The sequence below is a fragment of the Chamaea fasciata genome, unplaced genomic scaffold (assembly GCF_029207755.1).
Source record: "Chamaea fasciata isolate MVZ Bird 193981 ecotype frontalis unplaced genomic scaffold, bChaFas1.0.hap1 SCAF_19, whole genome shotgun sequence".
Taxonomy (NCBI): domain Eukaryota; kingdom Metazoa; phylum Chordata; class Aves; order Passeriformes; family Sylviidae; genus Chamaea; species Chamaea fasciata.
This window is the reverse complement of record NW_027094104.1, coordinates 4844431-4861020: the sequence shown is the minus strand read 5'-3', so window position 1 is coordinate 4861020 and position 16590 is coordinate 4844431. Positions and strand designations below refer to the sequence as shown.

The 16590-nt window shown below is 65.8% G+C and overlaps 2 protein-coding genes across 2 annotated transcripts in view; both read left to right on the top strand.

Moving 5' to 3' along the window:
* The window catches only part of SDK2 (sidekick cell adhesion molecule 2), a 45178-nt gene extending 40803 nt beyond the window's left edge, over window positions 1-4375 (top strand). Inside the window, exons 41-45 of the mRNA XM_066200665.1 lie at window positions 204-368; window positions 632-772; window positions 1331-1469; window positions 1733-1859; window positions 3071-4375. Coding sequence (XP_066056762.1) covers window positions 204-368; window positions 632-772; window positions 1331-1469; window positions 1733-1859; window positions 3071-3427 — 929 coding nt within the window. The 3' untranslated portion in view covers window positions 3428-4375. The remainder of the gene's footprint in view (window positions 1-203; window positions 369-631; window positions 773-1330; window positions 1470-1732; window positions 1860-3070) is intronic.
* A 4795-nt stretch (window positions 4376-9170) lies between these two features.
* CDC42EP4 (CDC42 effector protein 4) lies at window positions 9171-16134 on the top strand. The gene is made up of 2 exons (XM_066200716.1): window positions 9171-9260; window positions 14256-16134. The coding sequence occupies exon 2, from the start codon at window positions 14358-14360 to the stop codon at window positions 15300-15302; it is 945 nt and encodes a 314-aa protein (XP_066056813.1). The 5' UTR covers window positions 9171-9260; window positions 14256-14357; the 3' UTR covers window positions 15303-16134.
* The last annotated feature ends 456 nt before the right edge of the window (window positions 16135-16590 follow it).

Sequence of the window (16590 nt, the reverse complement as noted above, 5' to 3'; positions counted from 1 at the left end):
GGCTAACACTTTATATGAAGTTCAGAGTTATGTACCAGTGCAGTGCAGAACCTGGAAAACATGGAAGCTAAAACTTAAAGGCATCAAGTGGGGCTGATGGAAAGGGCAGCACGGGGAGGGCGGGGGGTGGAGGGACATCACTCCTTGCCCTGGGGTGTCCTGCAGAGCCAGCCCTCCCCTTCCAGCCCTGCTGTCTCTTCCAGATGAGGGGCTCTGGGACATCCTCATCAAAGACATCCCCAAGGAGGTGACCTCCTACACCTTCAGCATGGACATCCTCAAGCAGGGCGTCAGCTACGACTTCCGTGTCATTGCTGTGAACGACTACGGCTACGGGACCCCCAGCACCCCTTCCCCCTCCGTGTCAGGTGTGTTCCTGGGGGATTCTGTCCCCCTGTGCCAGAGGGAGGGTCCTGCTGTTGCTCTGTTCTCGTGGCCATCACTGAACCCCACTCCTGGCTCCTGCAGAGCCCCAAATCCCACTGCCAGCACCCCTTTTCCAAATCCAACCCTCTCCCTTTCCCATGGATCCAGGCCTTACAAAGCTCTCAAAGTGACCCTGTGCTCTGGGGTGTCCCCATCCGGACTGGTTGTCCCCTGTCCCCCTCTGATCCTCCCTGCTGTGCCCCAGCCCAGAAAACCAACCCGTTCTACGAGGAGTGGTGGTTCCTGGTGGTCATTGCCCTGGTGGGGCTCATCTTCATCCTCCTCCTCGTCTTCGTGCTCATCATCCGCGGGCAGAGCAAGAAGTACTCCAAGAAGTCAGACTCAGGTGAGTGAGGGAGTGTGTTGGGTGGGGACAGGACCCTCCTGCTCCCGTGGGAGCCTCTTGGGGGTCTGTCCCTGCCTTTGGGGTCTGGGGGCAGTGGTGGGAGCCTCCCTTCCTGTCCACCTCGGGAACGACTCCTCCAGAGCCCCAGCGCCACCCCCTAACGCTGCTGTGGCTTCCCGGAGAGCACTGGGAGCTCCAGATGAAATAAAGGACTTGTCCCACAGACAGCTGCGGAGGCAGGGCAGCCCCGGGGGCTCGCAGAGGTCACCGGGATTAGCCAAACACGGCTCTGTTTTCTTAGCTCTGTCACAGGCTCAAATTGTGGGGAAAATCCAGCCCTCCTCGTTAAGCAAACAGCCCGGAGTGGGGAGCTGGGGGCACTGGGGCACGGCTGGGCGGGGGCACGGCTGGCACCTCCTGGCTGTCCCCAGGCCGTGGTGACTCTGGAAGCAGCACGATCACCCCCCAGCCCCCTGTGCCGGGCCCAGCCCCCCCTCGCTGTGCTGTGCTGCCTGCGGAGGGGCTGGGGGAGGCTGAGCATCCCATCCCATCCCCCAGGGAACAGCTCCAAGGCGGCCGCCCTGAGCCACGGGGAGATGGTGAGCCTGGATGAGGGCAGCTTCCCCGCCCTGGAGCTCAACAACCGCCGCCTCTCCGTCAAGAATTCCTTCTGCCGGAAGAACGGCATCTACACCCGGTAGGGACCCCCTGCCACAGCCACCTCCCCGGGCAGGGGGAACATTTTTGGTCACGGGCTGGGGAGGGCTTGGATCCCGAGGGGGTGACCCTGATCTGCCCAGTGTTCTTCCCGAAAGTCCCTGGGATCAGGGTTCTTTGGGAGGGGGTTGGCACGGCTGAGGGGCGTTCCCTGACCCTGTGGATGCGCTGGGCTTGTCCCCAAGTGGCCCAGCCCTGAGCAGAGGGGACGCACGCTGAGCAACCCCTCTGGCTGTCCCCGAGGTCCCCACCCCGGCCCAGCCCCGGCAGCCTGCACTACTCGGACGAGGACGTGACCAAGTACAACGACCTGATCCCGGCCGAGAGCAGCAGCCTGACCGAGAAACCCTCCGAGGTCTCCGACTCCCAGGTGACCCCCGGGGCTGCACACGGGGACAGCGACCCGGGGCGGGGTGGAGGGGCCCGGGAGCCCTCCCTGAGCATCAGCCCTTTTCTCTGCCCGCCCTGGTGCACGTCTGGGAGCTGTGCTGCTCCTGCCCCATCCCGCTCCGGAGGCAGCAGCATCCCTGTGGCTCCGTGGCACAGAGTGCAGCTGGCACAGCCCCCGGCCCTGGGCAGGGGATGTGACGCTGCGGGGGGCTCCCGGGGCACAGGGGACGGGAGGTCAGCGGGGCTGGGGGCTGTCCCGCTGCCCGGTCGCTGGTGGCAACGTCCGCCGCTCTGCCAACTCCACAAAATGCCACCTTTGTCTTGTCCCGGGGCCACGGGCAGCTGTGGCCGGGCAGGAGCGTGGAGCCCCAGGGGGGCCATGGGACTGTCACCCCCAGGGTGACTCCTGAGGGGCTGACACCCAGGGAAAGGACACCCTAGGGCTGTCCCCGAGCGGGAGGGGACCGTGCCCAGGGGGCCCCCCCGTCGCTGCCCGCACCGGCTGTTTCCTTGGCAGATGCCGGCTCCTCTCGCTGCGGCCCGAGCGGGGCTCGAGTGGCTTTTGAGGAGCTGTGAAGAGCTGCGGGAGCTGGCGCTGGCGCGGGGCAGTTCCCACCGCCCTCAATGGGCCCTTTGTGCGCCGCCGGAGAAGCTGAATCCAATTACCGGCAGAGCCCAAAAACAGCGTCCCCGCCAGCCCGGGGGCATCGCGGCCTCGGCAGCGCTCAGGAACCTTTTGTATGAGGTTTTATTTTGTTTTAGCAAGAGGCAGAAAACCCCCAGCGATGCTGCAGCCGTCCCAGCCTTTAAATACTTTCGGGATGTGCTCGCCATTCCCAAAAGAGCGCTGGGAAAGCACCGGGAAAGCACTGGAAATCACAGAACCACTGAGGCTGGAAAAGACCTCTGAGATCGCCGAGTTCCAGCTGTGCCCCATCCCCACCTTGCCCCCAGCCCGAAGCTCTGAGCCAAGGGCTTCCTTGGGCACCTCCAGGAACTCCAAACCCCTTTGGGCAGCCCTGCCAAGGCCTGACCACCCTTTCAATGGGGAAATTCCTCCTGGTATCCCGAACTCCCCTGGCACAGCTTGGGGCTGTTCGCTCTCATCCCATTGCTGGGAGCAGAGTGTGACCCTCTTGAATTCTGGGGCCGTTGGGTGACGTCCCCACATTTCCCCGTGCTGTTTTTCAGGGCAGTGACAGCGAGTACGAGGTGGACCCCGGGCACCAGAAGGCGCATTCCTTTGTCAACCACTACATCAGCGACCCCACCTACTACAACTCGTGGCGGCGGCAGCAGAAGGGCATCTCCCGGGCACAGGCCTACAGCTACACCGAGAGCGACTCGGGCGAGCCCGACCACACCCCCCTCTCCAACAGCACCTCCACGCAGCAGGGCAGCCTGTTCCGCCCCAAAGCCAGCAGGACTCCCACCCCCCAGACCCCCGGCAACGCCCCCAGCAGCCAGCCTGGGACCCTGTACCGCCCGCCCAGCAGCCTGGCCCCCGGCTCCAGAGCCCCCATCGCTGGGTTTTCCTCTTTCGTTTGATATTTAAACAGAAGAAGAAAAACGACAGGAGAGAGGGGGGAAAAAATAGGGAGAGAAAAAAAAAAAGAGGAATAAAAAAAAAAGCAAAAGAAAAGCCCCAAGAAATTAGGAGAACAGGAAAAAGCAGCGAGGGGGAGAAGAGGAGGAAGGGGAGCAGCCGCAGGCTCCAGAGGTTTTCTGCTTCCTCAGCAGCGCCAGAGCTGGATGCCAAGGGCTGTCCCTTGGGCTGGGGAGCAAACCCAGGTCCCCTCCTTGGCCAAAGCTGCTGTGCCACGGACTCCTCGGGCCAGGTGGGGCTCGGGGTGCACCCACACTGCCCTTGGCACCCATCAAGGCTGCCCCGGACCTGCTGCTGCACTCCAGGGAGTGCTGGGGGCTGGGAGAGAGGCTCCTGTCATGCCAAAGCCTGGCCCCTCCACTCGTGGCTCCCCCAGGACGTGGGGACAAGCGTTGACACAAGACCCCCGACTGCAGAGGGCGAGAGGAGCTCTGCTGATCTGAAAAACCTCTGGACTTGAACCCCCCACTCCGGACCCCCACAGCCTTTGGGAGAAGGGGGAAGGATCCCGGGGGACAATTCATTCCTCCCCTCCTTTGTGCCTGGCCCAGCACAGCCCCCCAGCAGAACCCAGGACTGAAACCCCAGGAGAGCCCTGGCGGGGTGCATGTGGTGCTCTACCCCCCCTGATTTTGCACCTCGAGGGCTCTGGTGAGGACTCTGATGAGGCAATTGGAGCCTCCCCTCGGCTTTTCTGGTGGTTTGGGGCTTTTCAATGGGGTTTTGTGCAGAGGCCTGAGGCCATTCGGGGGTGTTGATGCCCGGGGGGTCCATGGCCGTTTTGGGGGTGTCTGCACAGCACAGCCCTCGCAGTGCCTATGGGTGAGCCAGCACCGGCCCGGCAGGGCCGCGGCACCCGGGCTGAACCGAGGGAGATGCCAATAAACTGCCTGAGGACAAGTGTGTCCCCTCTCTGTCACCTTGCTCTGCCAGAGAAAGGGTCAGTGTGATGTGTCTGTGCCCTGCTGCCCCACAGCACCAGAGGATCCACTCTGGATGGAGCCCAGAAGGGTGCAGAGAGCTCTGGTGGCTGTGTCCTGCATGTTCCCATCGCAGTGGGATCTGGAGCTGCTGGGGAATGGGGTGATGGGACAGGAGACCCCAGTGCACGGCACTCTGGGCACTGCCAGCAGCAGCCCTGGCACTGGGACTGTCTCCTGGGCTGGTTCACAGCCGCCCTCCCTTGCTCTGCCCTTCAGGCCTGGCAGGAAAATCCAGGTGAGGCGTTCAGGTTTCATCACCTGTCCCCAGCGGGGGCTGGGGGTGGGGAGGGTTTGGCTACGGACGGTGCTGGCAAAACACCAGGTCCATGCCAGGGGCTGCCAGGGCTGTGGGGTCCCTGTCACAGCACCTGGGAGCCCCTGGAGGCCGCATCCCTCACTCTGGCGTGGGCAAGGGGCTGCCAGGGGCTGCATTTGGGGAGCAGTCACCCAGTGCTGCAGCTCCCCATTGGACTGGGAGGACTGGGCTGCAGTGGTGGCCTTGCTGCTGAGCCACAGTCACTGTCTGTCCCCCCACTGGCTCACGATGTCCCCGGAGCAGCAGGCATTGCTGGTGGGTGACTCCTCTGACCTGCCTGGAGTCGGTGCCCAAGGCAGCACCCGGGGGTGCCAATCCCCTCCTGGGCAGCGCAGGGAGCCCTGACACCCCACTCGTGGGGACAGTGGCGTGGGACAGAAGGGATTCTGCACCTGGCTGGACAAATCCTGCTCCTCATGTGCAGCCCAACTGCAGCCCCAGGCATCCCGCCTTGTGCAAGAGGGACCTTCCTCCCACCGGGGCTGGGACACGGAGCCACCGGAGACGCGGGGCGGAGCAGGTCTGGGGAGTCGAGCAGCACGGGTGAGTTCCTAGTGCAAGGAATGCTCCTTATGCAAGGGATGCCGAGGTGCAAGGGACATTCCCTGTGCCAGAGATGCTCCTGGTATCGGGGCTGATCCCTGGGTGAGGGCTGTGCCAGCCCTGCCAGCAGTGAGCACCGAGCTCCCCAGGCACATCTCCCGCAGGGAACAGGGCGATGCAGGTCCTGCATCCCACCCGTGAGGGATTTGCGCGTCCTCCCCAGCACAGGGGCAAAGCAGAGCCCGGGCCCCGCTCACCCGCCCTGCCCCAGCTCGTCCCTGGCTGCCGGGAGGAGCCAGAGGCTGCAGCCACCCCTGCGGCAGGTTTGGGAGGGGACGCCGCCGGTGTGGCGGTGGCGGCGGCAAGGGCGGGAGGAGCCCTCGGAGCCCGTGGTTTCCCATGGCTGAGGGATGCAGCGCCTGAGGAAGTGGGGGAGATCCCACATCCCACCAGGGCGGAGGGCTGGACCTCTGCTCCCCGGGATGCTGTGCAGGGCACAGGGAGCACTTTGGGCACAGCAGGGATGGGCTGAATGCCAGGGGCACTGGTGAGAGCTCTCGCTCAGCTGTGCTGCCTCAGTTTCCCCATGAAACAGAAGGAGTGGAACCAACCATGCTCGCAGGGTAAGACATCGAGCCCTGCCACCTCTCTCCCACCTCCACTTCCAGCCAGCTCTTTCTCAAATCCCCTCCTCACCATCCTGGCCCCTGCGGGCAGGTGAGGGCTGCTCGTTCCGTCCCCGGGGCTCTCCAGGCTGCTCCGTGCCGCAGTCAGGCAGGGTGAGCTGTCAACACCGATCACTCCCCGAGGACCAAATTGGCCTTGACGTTTCTCCCGAGCGCTGCTCCCCGGCTCGCGGTTTTCCCAAGGGCAGAGCGGCCCTCGCTGTCAGGGCCGGGAGAGCCAAAGGGGGGCACAGGGGAGAGGAGGAACCCCCAGATGTTGATGGGCGGATGGGGCAGCATTGGAGCAGGAGCTGCTCCCTGCTCCAGGTAGGACGGGGAGATGTTGATGTGCCAAGAGTGAGGGCTGTGACCGATAAAGCTGGGCTGAAATCTGTGATTTGTTTTAATTTATTTATTTTAGAAGCAGCCCCGCAGCCTGGGTTCTCCCTGTCCTCCAGATATCGCTGGCTCCCTGCCAGATCCTGGGACAGAGCCAAGTGTGTCATGTCCCCACCTTTCCCTTGCCTTGGGGACAGGGACAGCCTCTCCTGCCACGCCGGGGGCCAGCCGGCACTCGGCGCATCCTCAGAGCCCCAGTGCCCGGGGCACGGCTCCGTGCCAGGGGTGGCAGGAGAGGAGAGCAGCGGAGAGGACGGAGCCAGCTCTGTGCCCCTTGTCCCACGCCGTCCCCCCTGGAGGCCGCCCTGCACCAGGGCAGGGGCTTTCCATGGGCACTGCAGAAGCCACGCTCCAGGTGGGATCATGGAATCATGGAATGCTTTGGGTTGGAAGGGGATTTAAACATCATCCAGTCCCAGGCTGGAAAGCCAGCTGTACTGGGAGAGGCCGGGGTGGCTGCAGCCCGTCCAGGTGATGGTTTCCTGAGGGGCAGCAGGTTGGGGGAGCCCATTCCCTGGCACTGCTGGCCAGGAGAGGGTTCCAGCCAGGAAAGGTGAGAGGCTGCAGGGAGAACCTGCCCATGGCACCCAGCTTTTCCTGGTGCCCACCTGGCCCAGGTGCCAGTGGGGAGCGGGCAGAGTGTCCTGCCAGGATTCTCTGGGGAACTGCTCAGCCCTGGCTGAAGGGTGTGGGGAGGGGGCTGAACCCCCTGGCTGGGGTTGGGTGTCTGTGGGGTTACTGGGGAGGTTTCTGGCAGCAGCCAGCGCTGGGCCCTGGGGTTGGAGGAATTTGGGGTGGGCTGTGGGGACTCTGTGCTTTGTTCTGGCACCCTGGGACGTCCGGACGGTGATCCCCAGCACGGGGGCTCAGGGAGAGCTCCCCGCTGGCTCGGCAGAGCCGGCAGACAAAGCTGGCAGGCGCTGGCAGCAGGAGGAGGGGATGGGGCTGCCGGGAACTCGGGCGCTTCTCCCTGCCCTGCTTTTCAAAGTGCTTTTCAAGCCTTTTCTTCTCTTCTTCTCTGCTTTCCAAAGCTGCTGAGCAGCAGCAAAAGGAGCCGGCGATGGCTGAGGAAGGGCGGGAGCGCTCCGTGCCCCAGGGCCGCCCAGCACCCCGAGCTCCCTCCCCGGGGCCGGCTGCAGCTGCGGGGCTCAGCGCGGCAGGAAAGGGGAGGGGGCCCGTCTCTCCCAGGCAGTTTTTCAAGTTGAGTGGGTGCCTGCTCTTCCCAACCGGGGCCAGGCCAGCCCGCGGGAGCCTTGCCGGCGGCTCCCACCAGCCGGGTGATGTTAATCCCTGCCGACTGCGCTGTCTCAGCCATCTCCACGCTCCCGTGACAGCGTCAGGTGAGGCGAGCAGCGCTGCACCGGCGTCCCACCAGCCTTCCAGGACATACTCTGTCTCCACGTGAGTGGGTCGAGATGCAGCTGGTGGCTGGGGCAAACCCTCCTCCTCTTCCTCGCCTACCAAAAAAACCACTGTTGCATCCAGAGGTGGGCCTGGGGTTTCGCCTCTGGCCTCAGTTTCTCTGTATGGAGAGCAAGGAAAATAAAATCTGCCAATAAAATGGGCTATGAAAACAGCACTGGAAGAAGAAGCACAGCCCAGGATGGAGACACAAGCATGGGTGGGATGGTGCTGGACACCCGGGCCGGGGGCAGAGCGGTGCCCTGGGTGCCGCTCCCAGCATCCTCACAGTGCCTGCTGGAGTGCCAGCTCTGCGGTGACAGCACTTCCCTTCCGATGGAGAGGAGTGTCAGCCCCAGTTGAGCCACCCCAGGGCCCGGTACTGCCCACCCGGTGCTGTCACAACCGGCCCCGGATCGGGGACTGGAACTCCTTGCACCGGTGACACGAGAAACCTCCGGACCTCACAGCATCGTGTCCCAGCATCCAAAAGCGTGGAGAGCGGCGTGGCCAGAGCACCCCAGCACCCCACTCACCTCCCCCCCTCTTCCCTCCACAGAGACGCCAGATCCTCCAGAACGGCCAAGAAACGCTGCATTAGGCAGGTTCGGGATAATCTCGGCTCTCCCGCCCCTTTTCTCCCACAAAGGTCTCGTCTTAATCCGAGCGAGCAGCAGCTGTGCAGCCCAGCACTCTCCCTTTCAGCGCGGTGTCAGTGGGGCTGGGATGAACGTGGAATTCACCGCCAGTGCCCGGGGGGGCCGCGGTGGCCGTGGAATCCATCCCTGGGGCCGCAGAGCCCCGCACCAGCACCGGACACCTGGGGTGACCACGGACCCCCTGCTATCGTGTCCCGGCCACCGCCCACCCAACCCGCCCACGGGCCCCCAGAAGGGATCGAGCAGCGGGACCGGCTGGGGACAGGGAGATGGGGCAGTGGAGGGATGTGGGTGCAGCCCCGTGGGTGTCACGGTCACGAGTGGAACGGGGGCATAGCTGCTGCCCCGCGGCTGAAACCGCCTCCGCCTGGCATCTCAGCGCGGTTCTTAATTCCCCTGAATTAATTAGAGTCGGTCACCCACCATCACCACCTCAGCCCCGCCGCTCTGCCAGGGGCACGGCCAGCTCCTCGCTGAGCCTCCGGGGATCCCACCCATGACCCCCGGCGGGGTGAGCCCCCACCCCGCCCACCCCTCCATCCCCCGGGAGGGGCCGAGCCCCTCTCCCGACCCCTCTCCGGTCCCCAATCCCGCGGGACGCCCCGGGCGGGGCCGGGCCGGGACCGAGGGTTCCGCCCCCCCACCCCCCACCCGGGTTTGAATGGAGGGCGTGGGACCGCCCCGTGACGTGGCGCCGCGCCATTGGCCCGGGCGGGGCGATGATGTCATCGCCGGGCGGGGGGGGGCGCGCTCCGTTCCGGCGCGGTGCGGCCATGGACCGGCAGCGGCGGCGGGGCCCGGGCGAGCAGGTACGGGGGGGGGGGGGGGACACACCGGGGGCTCCGGGGGTCGCGGCGGCCCGGCGAGACTCGGCCCCGCTTAGCCAGGTCCGGTCCGACTCGTCCCGGTGTGTGGGGAGCCCGCGGCGCTCAGCTCGGCTATTGTCCGGCGGGCGGGCGGGGTCCCCGGCGCTGCTGCGCTCCGGTACCGGGCAGAGGGGCGGCGGGGACCCCCCGCCTCATTCCCCGCCGGGCCGTGGGGCCGGTGCGCGGCGCCGGTGGGCCAAGGGGTTAACAGGATGCGCAGCGCTGTTTGCCCAGCGCGGGGCACCGGCCCGGCTCGCCCCACCCCGCCTCACCGGCGATCGGCGCCCGTTCACCCGCCGCTCCGCCGAGCCCCGCGCGGGGCTGGCCGTGGCCGGAGCTGGCGGTGGCCGCGGCCGGGGCGGTGGCTGCCCGCGGCCCGTCTCGGGAAGGTGGTTCCTCGCCGCGCTGGAGCGGGTCCAGCGGCACCCCGGGGCTGGCCGGACGACTGCTGAGTCAGAGCCGCCCGAAATCCCCGTCCCGCTCATCCCCCGGTGACTCCGGACAGGGGTCCCGGCTGCCCGCAGCCTGCCCTCCGCCCTGTTGCCCGTCCCTGGGCGGCACACACCGTGCCACGGGTGCCCCGGAGAGGGGAACTGCCCGGCTCTGCCAGCGCCGGGCACGGGACCGGCTCCACACCCGCTCCGGTGCCCGTGGAACTGCGGGTCTGTGGGCAGCGACCGCTCGCGGGGCGCTGGACTCGTCCCACGCCCGCCCTGGTTTGACCCCGGCAGCAGCAGCGAGGAGTATAGATGTTTCCAAGCGCCGAATCTATGGATCAGGAAGGCTGTTCCAAAGGGAGCTGGGATCTATAGAGCAGGAGAGCTGTTCTAAAGGGATCGTTAATGGGCTGTGGGGGGGGGGAAACTGAGGCACGGCGTGCGATCTCTGCAGCCAGGACAGGGCTCGCTCCCCAGCCGGGCACGCAGTAAACAAATCTGTTTTGGACGCAGCTCCCTCGGAAACCGTGGAGCGACTCCAGCTGAGGTTTAGCACCGAGGAGGCTCCGTGTGTTTGGGTCTGGGGGTGCAGAGCGAGCCTGGCCCGATCCCCGATCCCCTGGGCAGCCTCCCCGGCTCCGTGCCCCGGGCTGAGCGTTCGCGGGGCTCCCTCCGCGGCCCCCAGCGCCAGCCCCGCTGCCGCCGGCGTTGTGCTGACCGTGCCGGTCGCTCCCTTTGTTCGCTGGGTTTTGTCCTGAGCACAAACAGCCGCCGAGGGCCCCCGAGCCGGCGGGCTGCGGGCTCCGGGGCAGGTAGGGAGCCGCGGCCGCGCTGTGGGAAGTCTGCCTTGCTCGCTTCCCGTCCACCCCAGCGAAACCGCAGGAATTCCGAGCCCGGCGCAGGTCGGGAGGTCTGTTCAGCCCCGGTATATCCTGTCGAAGCCCTGCCGGCCCCTGCTGTGAGAGACCAGGGCCAGTGAGGAGATAACCTTTCCCCCCCGGAAAGTCCCCTCCTGGCCCTGCAGGGCTGCGGGCTGGTTCGTGGCCCCGGAGCTGGAGGATTTATGGCCCTGTGCGTGTTCTGGCGTGTCCTGCCAGCGGTTCCTCGCTGAACTCTGGCTACCTCCTGGCTGTTGGCAGTCCCTCGGGGAGCGCTTCTCTGCTTTTGGCACCGGCGGTGAGTTCCCAGCCTGGTGCTGCTCCGTGTGCCGAGAGCCCCGGTGAGAGCCAAGCTTCTCCTCCCTCCCCGTGTGCCGTCTCTCCTTGCCCGGCTCTGATGCTTGCTGGCTTTCCCGCTTCCAGAGGCTGCTCCGTGCACCCCAGGGTTGCGCTGCAGCAGCGTCCCCATGGCAGGGACAGGACCAGACCTGTCCCCGCGCCGGGGTGGGGGCGGTCACCGGGGCGCCGGGGCTGCCCGCACTGACAGGACCGGCTGCCCCCAGGCCCTGGGAAGACTCGCTGGGGAGCCCGGCCGAGGGTGTGACAGCGGCTGGGTCCCCTGCTGGGCCGGCGGTGATGGGGTGTGATCCGTGCCCTGTCTCCAGCTGCTGTCTGCCAGGATCTAACATCAAAGCGTCAAAGGATCCCCGAGGGGCAGCACGCCCCAAAGTGGGGCTGAGAGCAGGCGGGGTGGCCTCCCTGTCCCGTGTGCGTGGCTTCTCCCTGGCCCTGGGCAGCGTGGGGGACCCGACCGGTCCGGCACAGCCCCAGCACCTAGAGCATCCTCTGATCTTGGGGTGCTGCCTGGGGGGCTCAGCACGGTGAAGCCGGGGAGCTCATTTGGAGCCGGCTGGGCCGGCCAGGATGCTTTCCCAGCTTGGCTTTCCCAGCCTGTGAGCGGGAAGAGCTGGGGGCAGGATGCATGGGAATGTGGCTGGACTTGGCGTGGCTCCTGTGTGCTCATTCACTGGCCTCCTTCTCTGAGCCACTTTCACTCTGGTCCCCACGGGTGGCTGATGCTGAGCAGGATGAGATGGAGGGGATGGAGGGGGGGGTCTCGTGGGAAGCCTGCACCATCAGGGCACGTGGGCCTGGCCGGAGCTGTCCCACTTCTGTGCTGGCTGCGCTGTCCTACAAGCAGACATTCATTTACAGGGACAATTGTGTCCCTGGGCACCTCAGGTTCTCACTCCTCAGAGCCTGTGATCCCACAGGGCTCAGAGGGCAGGTGGGAAGCAGCACAGGGCTGTCAGTACCAGTTATCCCGCTTGTCCTCGACCCGTGCGTGCAGGTCCTGTCCCCTCCCCTTACCCCAAAGCCCTGCTGGGCCTTGGCTGTGCTCTGGGCTCCCTGCCCCGGGATGAGCGGCTCTGCCAGGTGCCTGTGAAGTCTCTCAGGTTACCAGCAGCTTCCCCTGGTAGGTGGCTGAAAAGGCAGCGATGCCTCCCTGCCCTGGTTTCCTTTGTGAAAGCGCCGGCAGCGGGAATGTCACAGGATCTGCTCTCCCCGAGGGCGAGAGGAGGAGAAAAGGGCTCTCTGTCCAGCGCCCCGGGGCCGGGCAGCGTGGGCAGGGAGGGCAGCAGTGTCCATCTGTGCTGCCATCGCCTCTTGGAGCGAGCTGGGAGCGAAACATCGAGGGATGGGGGGAGATTTTTGGCTGCTGTGATGAGGCTCTGCGGGCTGGAGCATTCAGGGGAGGGGGACAGGGTGATGGAGCACTGCTGGCCCGGCCGGGACCGCTCCAACCTCCCGGTGGCCCCTTTGCTGCGGCTTGCAAAGTATCTCACAAATGCTGAACTTGGCCCCGAAATCTAAATACAAGGGAGGGACAGTCCCCAGATGGCCTAAATCAGCAGCACGGTTGCCTGGCCCAGCTGGGGAGCTCGCCGGGAGTGTTTGTTTTATGGAAAACCAAAGGCTGGAGGAATGCTGGCCTGGAAGGAGATGTTGGAAGGGGAAGGCGTTCGTGCCATGCACACACGCCTGGGTGTGCAGGAGATCCCAGAGAGCTGCTCCTCTGTGTTGGGATGGGCTGAAGGGGGAAGGAATTCCCCTGGGTCCTGGTCTGAGGTGTGGGGAAGGGCGTGTGGCTCCTTGGTGGCTTCCCCCAGCTGCTGGGGATGAACTGGGGGTCCCCAGCTGGTCCCCCATGTGCCATCATCCCCCTGGGTGGCTCTGGGGGCTCAGGCTGTGCCTCCCTGGGGTGGGTGATGGGATCGTGCACAGGGAGCGTGGCCATGTGCCACCAGTGCCCTGCCAGGGGCACTCCTGCCCTGGCCAGGCCCATCGGAGAGCCGTGCACGGCAGGGTTGGGCAATGGGACTTTGCCCCAGCGTGGGGCCAGAGTCCATCCGGCCCAGACACAGCCTGCCCGAGGTCCTGCCACTCCTGCAGGGGACAGCAGGGTGTCACAGCGTGGCTGTGAGGAGGGAAAGGGGGTACAAGTGTCCCCTGGCCGTGCTGGCTGCTGTGGCTCCTGGTGGTGTCCAGCCAGGCAGGACTGGGCTGTGCTGGGACCATCGCTGCCCGTGGGGCCAGGTGGGCACCGGGGGGGACGTGGCCCCCACCCCACAGCTCGCTCCGAGGACACACGTCCGTCCCTTCCCTTCCCCGTGCGTGTCACGGGGCGCGGTGTCGCCGGCGGTGCCTGGAGGGAGGAAGAGGGCGGCCACGAGCCCTTCCTCCTCGGCAGCCTCTCCCGGGACCACCTGGGGCTGCCTGGCGCCACGGGATGCAGCGACACCGCCGCTGTCCTTGTCCCCTCCTCCGTGGCTACGGGCGCTGGGCTGGCCATGTCGGCTGGTGGCCCCGAGGTGGCCGAGGGAAGGAGTAACGTGCCCGTTCCCATTATGGTCAGCCAGAGCCCTCGTCATTTCTGTCACCTCTGAGTCACAGCGGTGACGATGAGACGGCCAGGGGATGGTCACGCATGGACTCCGCTCCGAGGAGCAGCACGGAGGGTTTTGGGGGGCTCCAGGGCAGCAGCAAAGCTGTGTCCCCCACGTCCCCATCCTGCCAGGCATGAAGAGGTCCCCATCCCGGTCCCCCCGTCCCCCTGCTCTGCTGGCGGTGCCTCCCGGGGGCTCTACGCCCTCCTCACACACTTCCTGCCGTCTGTTTCCAATTCCTCCTGGCGTCTGCTCCTCCCTGCTTTCTTCCAATTAGAAAAAAAAAAAAAAAAATCCCAGGCATCTTCTCAGCGTGCAGCTCGCAGAGGCTGGAGCTACCGTGCCCTGTGTGGAAGGGCTGGGGCAGCACGAGGAAGGGGCAGAGGGTGACCGTGGTGCCCTGCATCTCTTTTGGTGCCCTGCATCTCTTTTGGTGCCCATTCAGGCCCAGTCCTGAGGGATTTCTGGGCCCGGGTCTTTCTCCTGAGGTTCTCTCTGCTCTGGGGATGGGTGTGGGGAGCTCAGGGGGGTCTGAGGATGGAATGATGCCCTGCATGGAGCCAATTCCCAGGAGAGCCAAGCAGCTGGTGGGCACAGAAATCTGACTGGTGGGATGAAATCCGGCGCCTGCCCACACCCCAAAGCCTGACCATGTCCCTCCCTCCTGTCCCCTAGGAGTGACCCATCCGTGACGCCGGTGGGATCCCGGCCGTGGAGCCCCAGCTGTGAGCAGCAGGCCCGGGACCCAGCGTGGCACAGCCTCCCGTGGCCGCCACCATGCCCATCCTCAAGCAGCTCGTGTCCAACTCGGCGCACTCCAAGCGCCGCTCGCGGGCCGACCTGACGGCCGAGATGATCAGCGCGCCCCTGGGGGACTTCCGCCACACCATGCACGTGGGGCGGGCCGGGGACGCCTTCGGGGACACCTCCTTCCTCACCAGCAAGGCCGGGGAGCCGGTGCCCGAGGTGGGAGAGGAGCCGGGAGCCTCCAAGCCCAGCCTGCTGTCCCGCCGCTTCCGCAGCAGCAAGCGCTCGCAGTCGGTGACGCGCGGGGACCGGCGGGACATGCTGGGCTCGCTGCGGGACTCGGCGCTCTTCGTCAAGAACGCCGTGTCCTTGCCCCAGCTCAATGAGAAGGACGTGGACAGGAGCGCGGGGCAGCTGCCCAAGAGCCTCTCCTCCAGCCCCGTGAAGAAGCTACCTGAGGAGATGAGCCCCGAAGAGCAGCAGCGCCCGAACGGGGCGGCCGCGGGGCCGCTGAGCCCCGCCTTGGATGAGCGCGACTTCGGGGACATCACGGACCTGCCCGTGGTGGTGGCCAAGGGCGGGGCGGGCTTGAAGCACGCCGAGTCCATCATGTCCTTCCACATCGACCTGGGGCCCTCCATGCTGGGGGACGTGCTGAGCATCATGGATAAGGATCAGTGGGAGCAGGACGAAGATCCCGAGGCGGAGGAGAGCCGCGAGGAGGAGGAGGAGGAGGGGGAGCCTGCCCCGCCGGGCTCCCCGCTGGTGGCCGTGGCGGCCCCGCCCAGCCAGAGTCCGGCCCGCGGCGCCGGTGGCCGCAGCCCCAGGGACAGCAGTCCGGCCTCCAGCTGCACCTCGGGGCCCGAGGAGCGCAGCCCCGTCCCCAGGCCGCCGAGCCAGCGGGGGGTGGCCCTGAAACGCCCCGACAAGGAGTTCTCGTTCGCTGATGAAGATGATGACGAGATCCGGGTATAAAGGCGGAGGGTCTGGTCCTCACTGCGGTTGCTTGGACACAGGGCTGAACACCCTAAGTGGTGGCACTGGGGAAGACTGGACTCCTGCCTTGTTCCCTCTCCGTGCTGCAGCAGGACAGCGCTCTGCTCCTGGGGCCGGGGGCGATCCTGGCGTCTGTCAGCCCCCAGAGAGCTCCAGCACTTCCTGGGAGGGGGGAGCAGACTCGATTTTGGTTCTTTCTGTTGGACTTTGGATATTAGCTCCTTTTTCTTGCTCCCCCTGCCCGTGTAAAGCGATTTAGGATTCAACAAGACAAGCCTTTGGAGTTCTAGCCCCTTTAGTAATATATATATATTTTCCACCGTACAGTTTTTACTGTTTTCTGATTTGTACTTACCTTTCTCTACTCTCTTTTGGTTTTAACTGGGGGAAGATTTCCCGTGAGGAAGAACTTGGCTTTGGAGCTTAGAGGTGGCCTGGGACTATGGGCAGCTCCAGCTTCCTGGGTTTCTTGGGGACTTTCTGCACACCAAGAGCCTCCCAGTGCCATGGCAGGTGCTGGCTCCCCATCCCTCGGATGGATGGATGGTTCCATCCCAGATACTTGACCCTCCAACCAGCCTGGGGGTCGCAGGGATGCTCCCAGCCAGCTCCAGGGATGCCGATGGAAGTGCGGGTCTGTGCCCTGTGGGAGGAGCACCTGGGAGCCGCCGGAGCCAGGGAATTCCGGTGTCCTGGTGGGGCGGGGCAGTGCCGGGAGCAGACGGCTGGAGCAGGAGGTTTTATACCGTGTATGTACAAATGCAAGGAATAAAAGGAAATGGTAGTGACCGCAGTGGCCTGACTTCCTGAGGGGTGACACGCACCGGGGGGACCAGCTGCCCGAGCAGGACCCGTGTCCCTGTGCTGCCACCAGCCCTGTCCTGCTGCCCCAGCCTTCCCCAGCCATCCCTGGCTGTGCTCCTGGCCACAGTTTGGGCACCTGCCGTGGCTGAGCTTTCTCTGCCTGAGGAAATGGGAGAGCTCCTGCTGGCCGGATCTGGCTCGGGGCTGGGACCCTGGGGCCAGGCACCTCCTGCCAAGGGATGGCTCTGCCAACGCTCCCCTCTCCTGCTCCCTCCAGCCGGGGAGGAGAGGACGGGGCTGGGGGGGCAGGACTGGCTGTCCCTGCTCCCACGGGCCGCGGGCCAAGGGGTGCCCTGGGGGTTCCCGGCCCCGTGGGGCTGCCGTGGCCCCGGATGATCCCGGCATAGCAAGCGGGGCAGGTCACTCCCATCCCACAGCCAGCTTCCCACAGCTCAGCCACTGG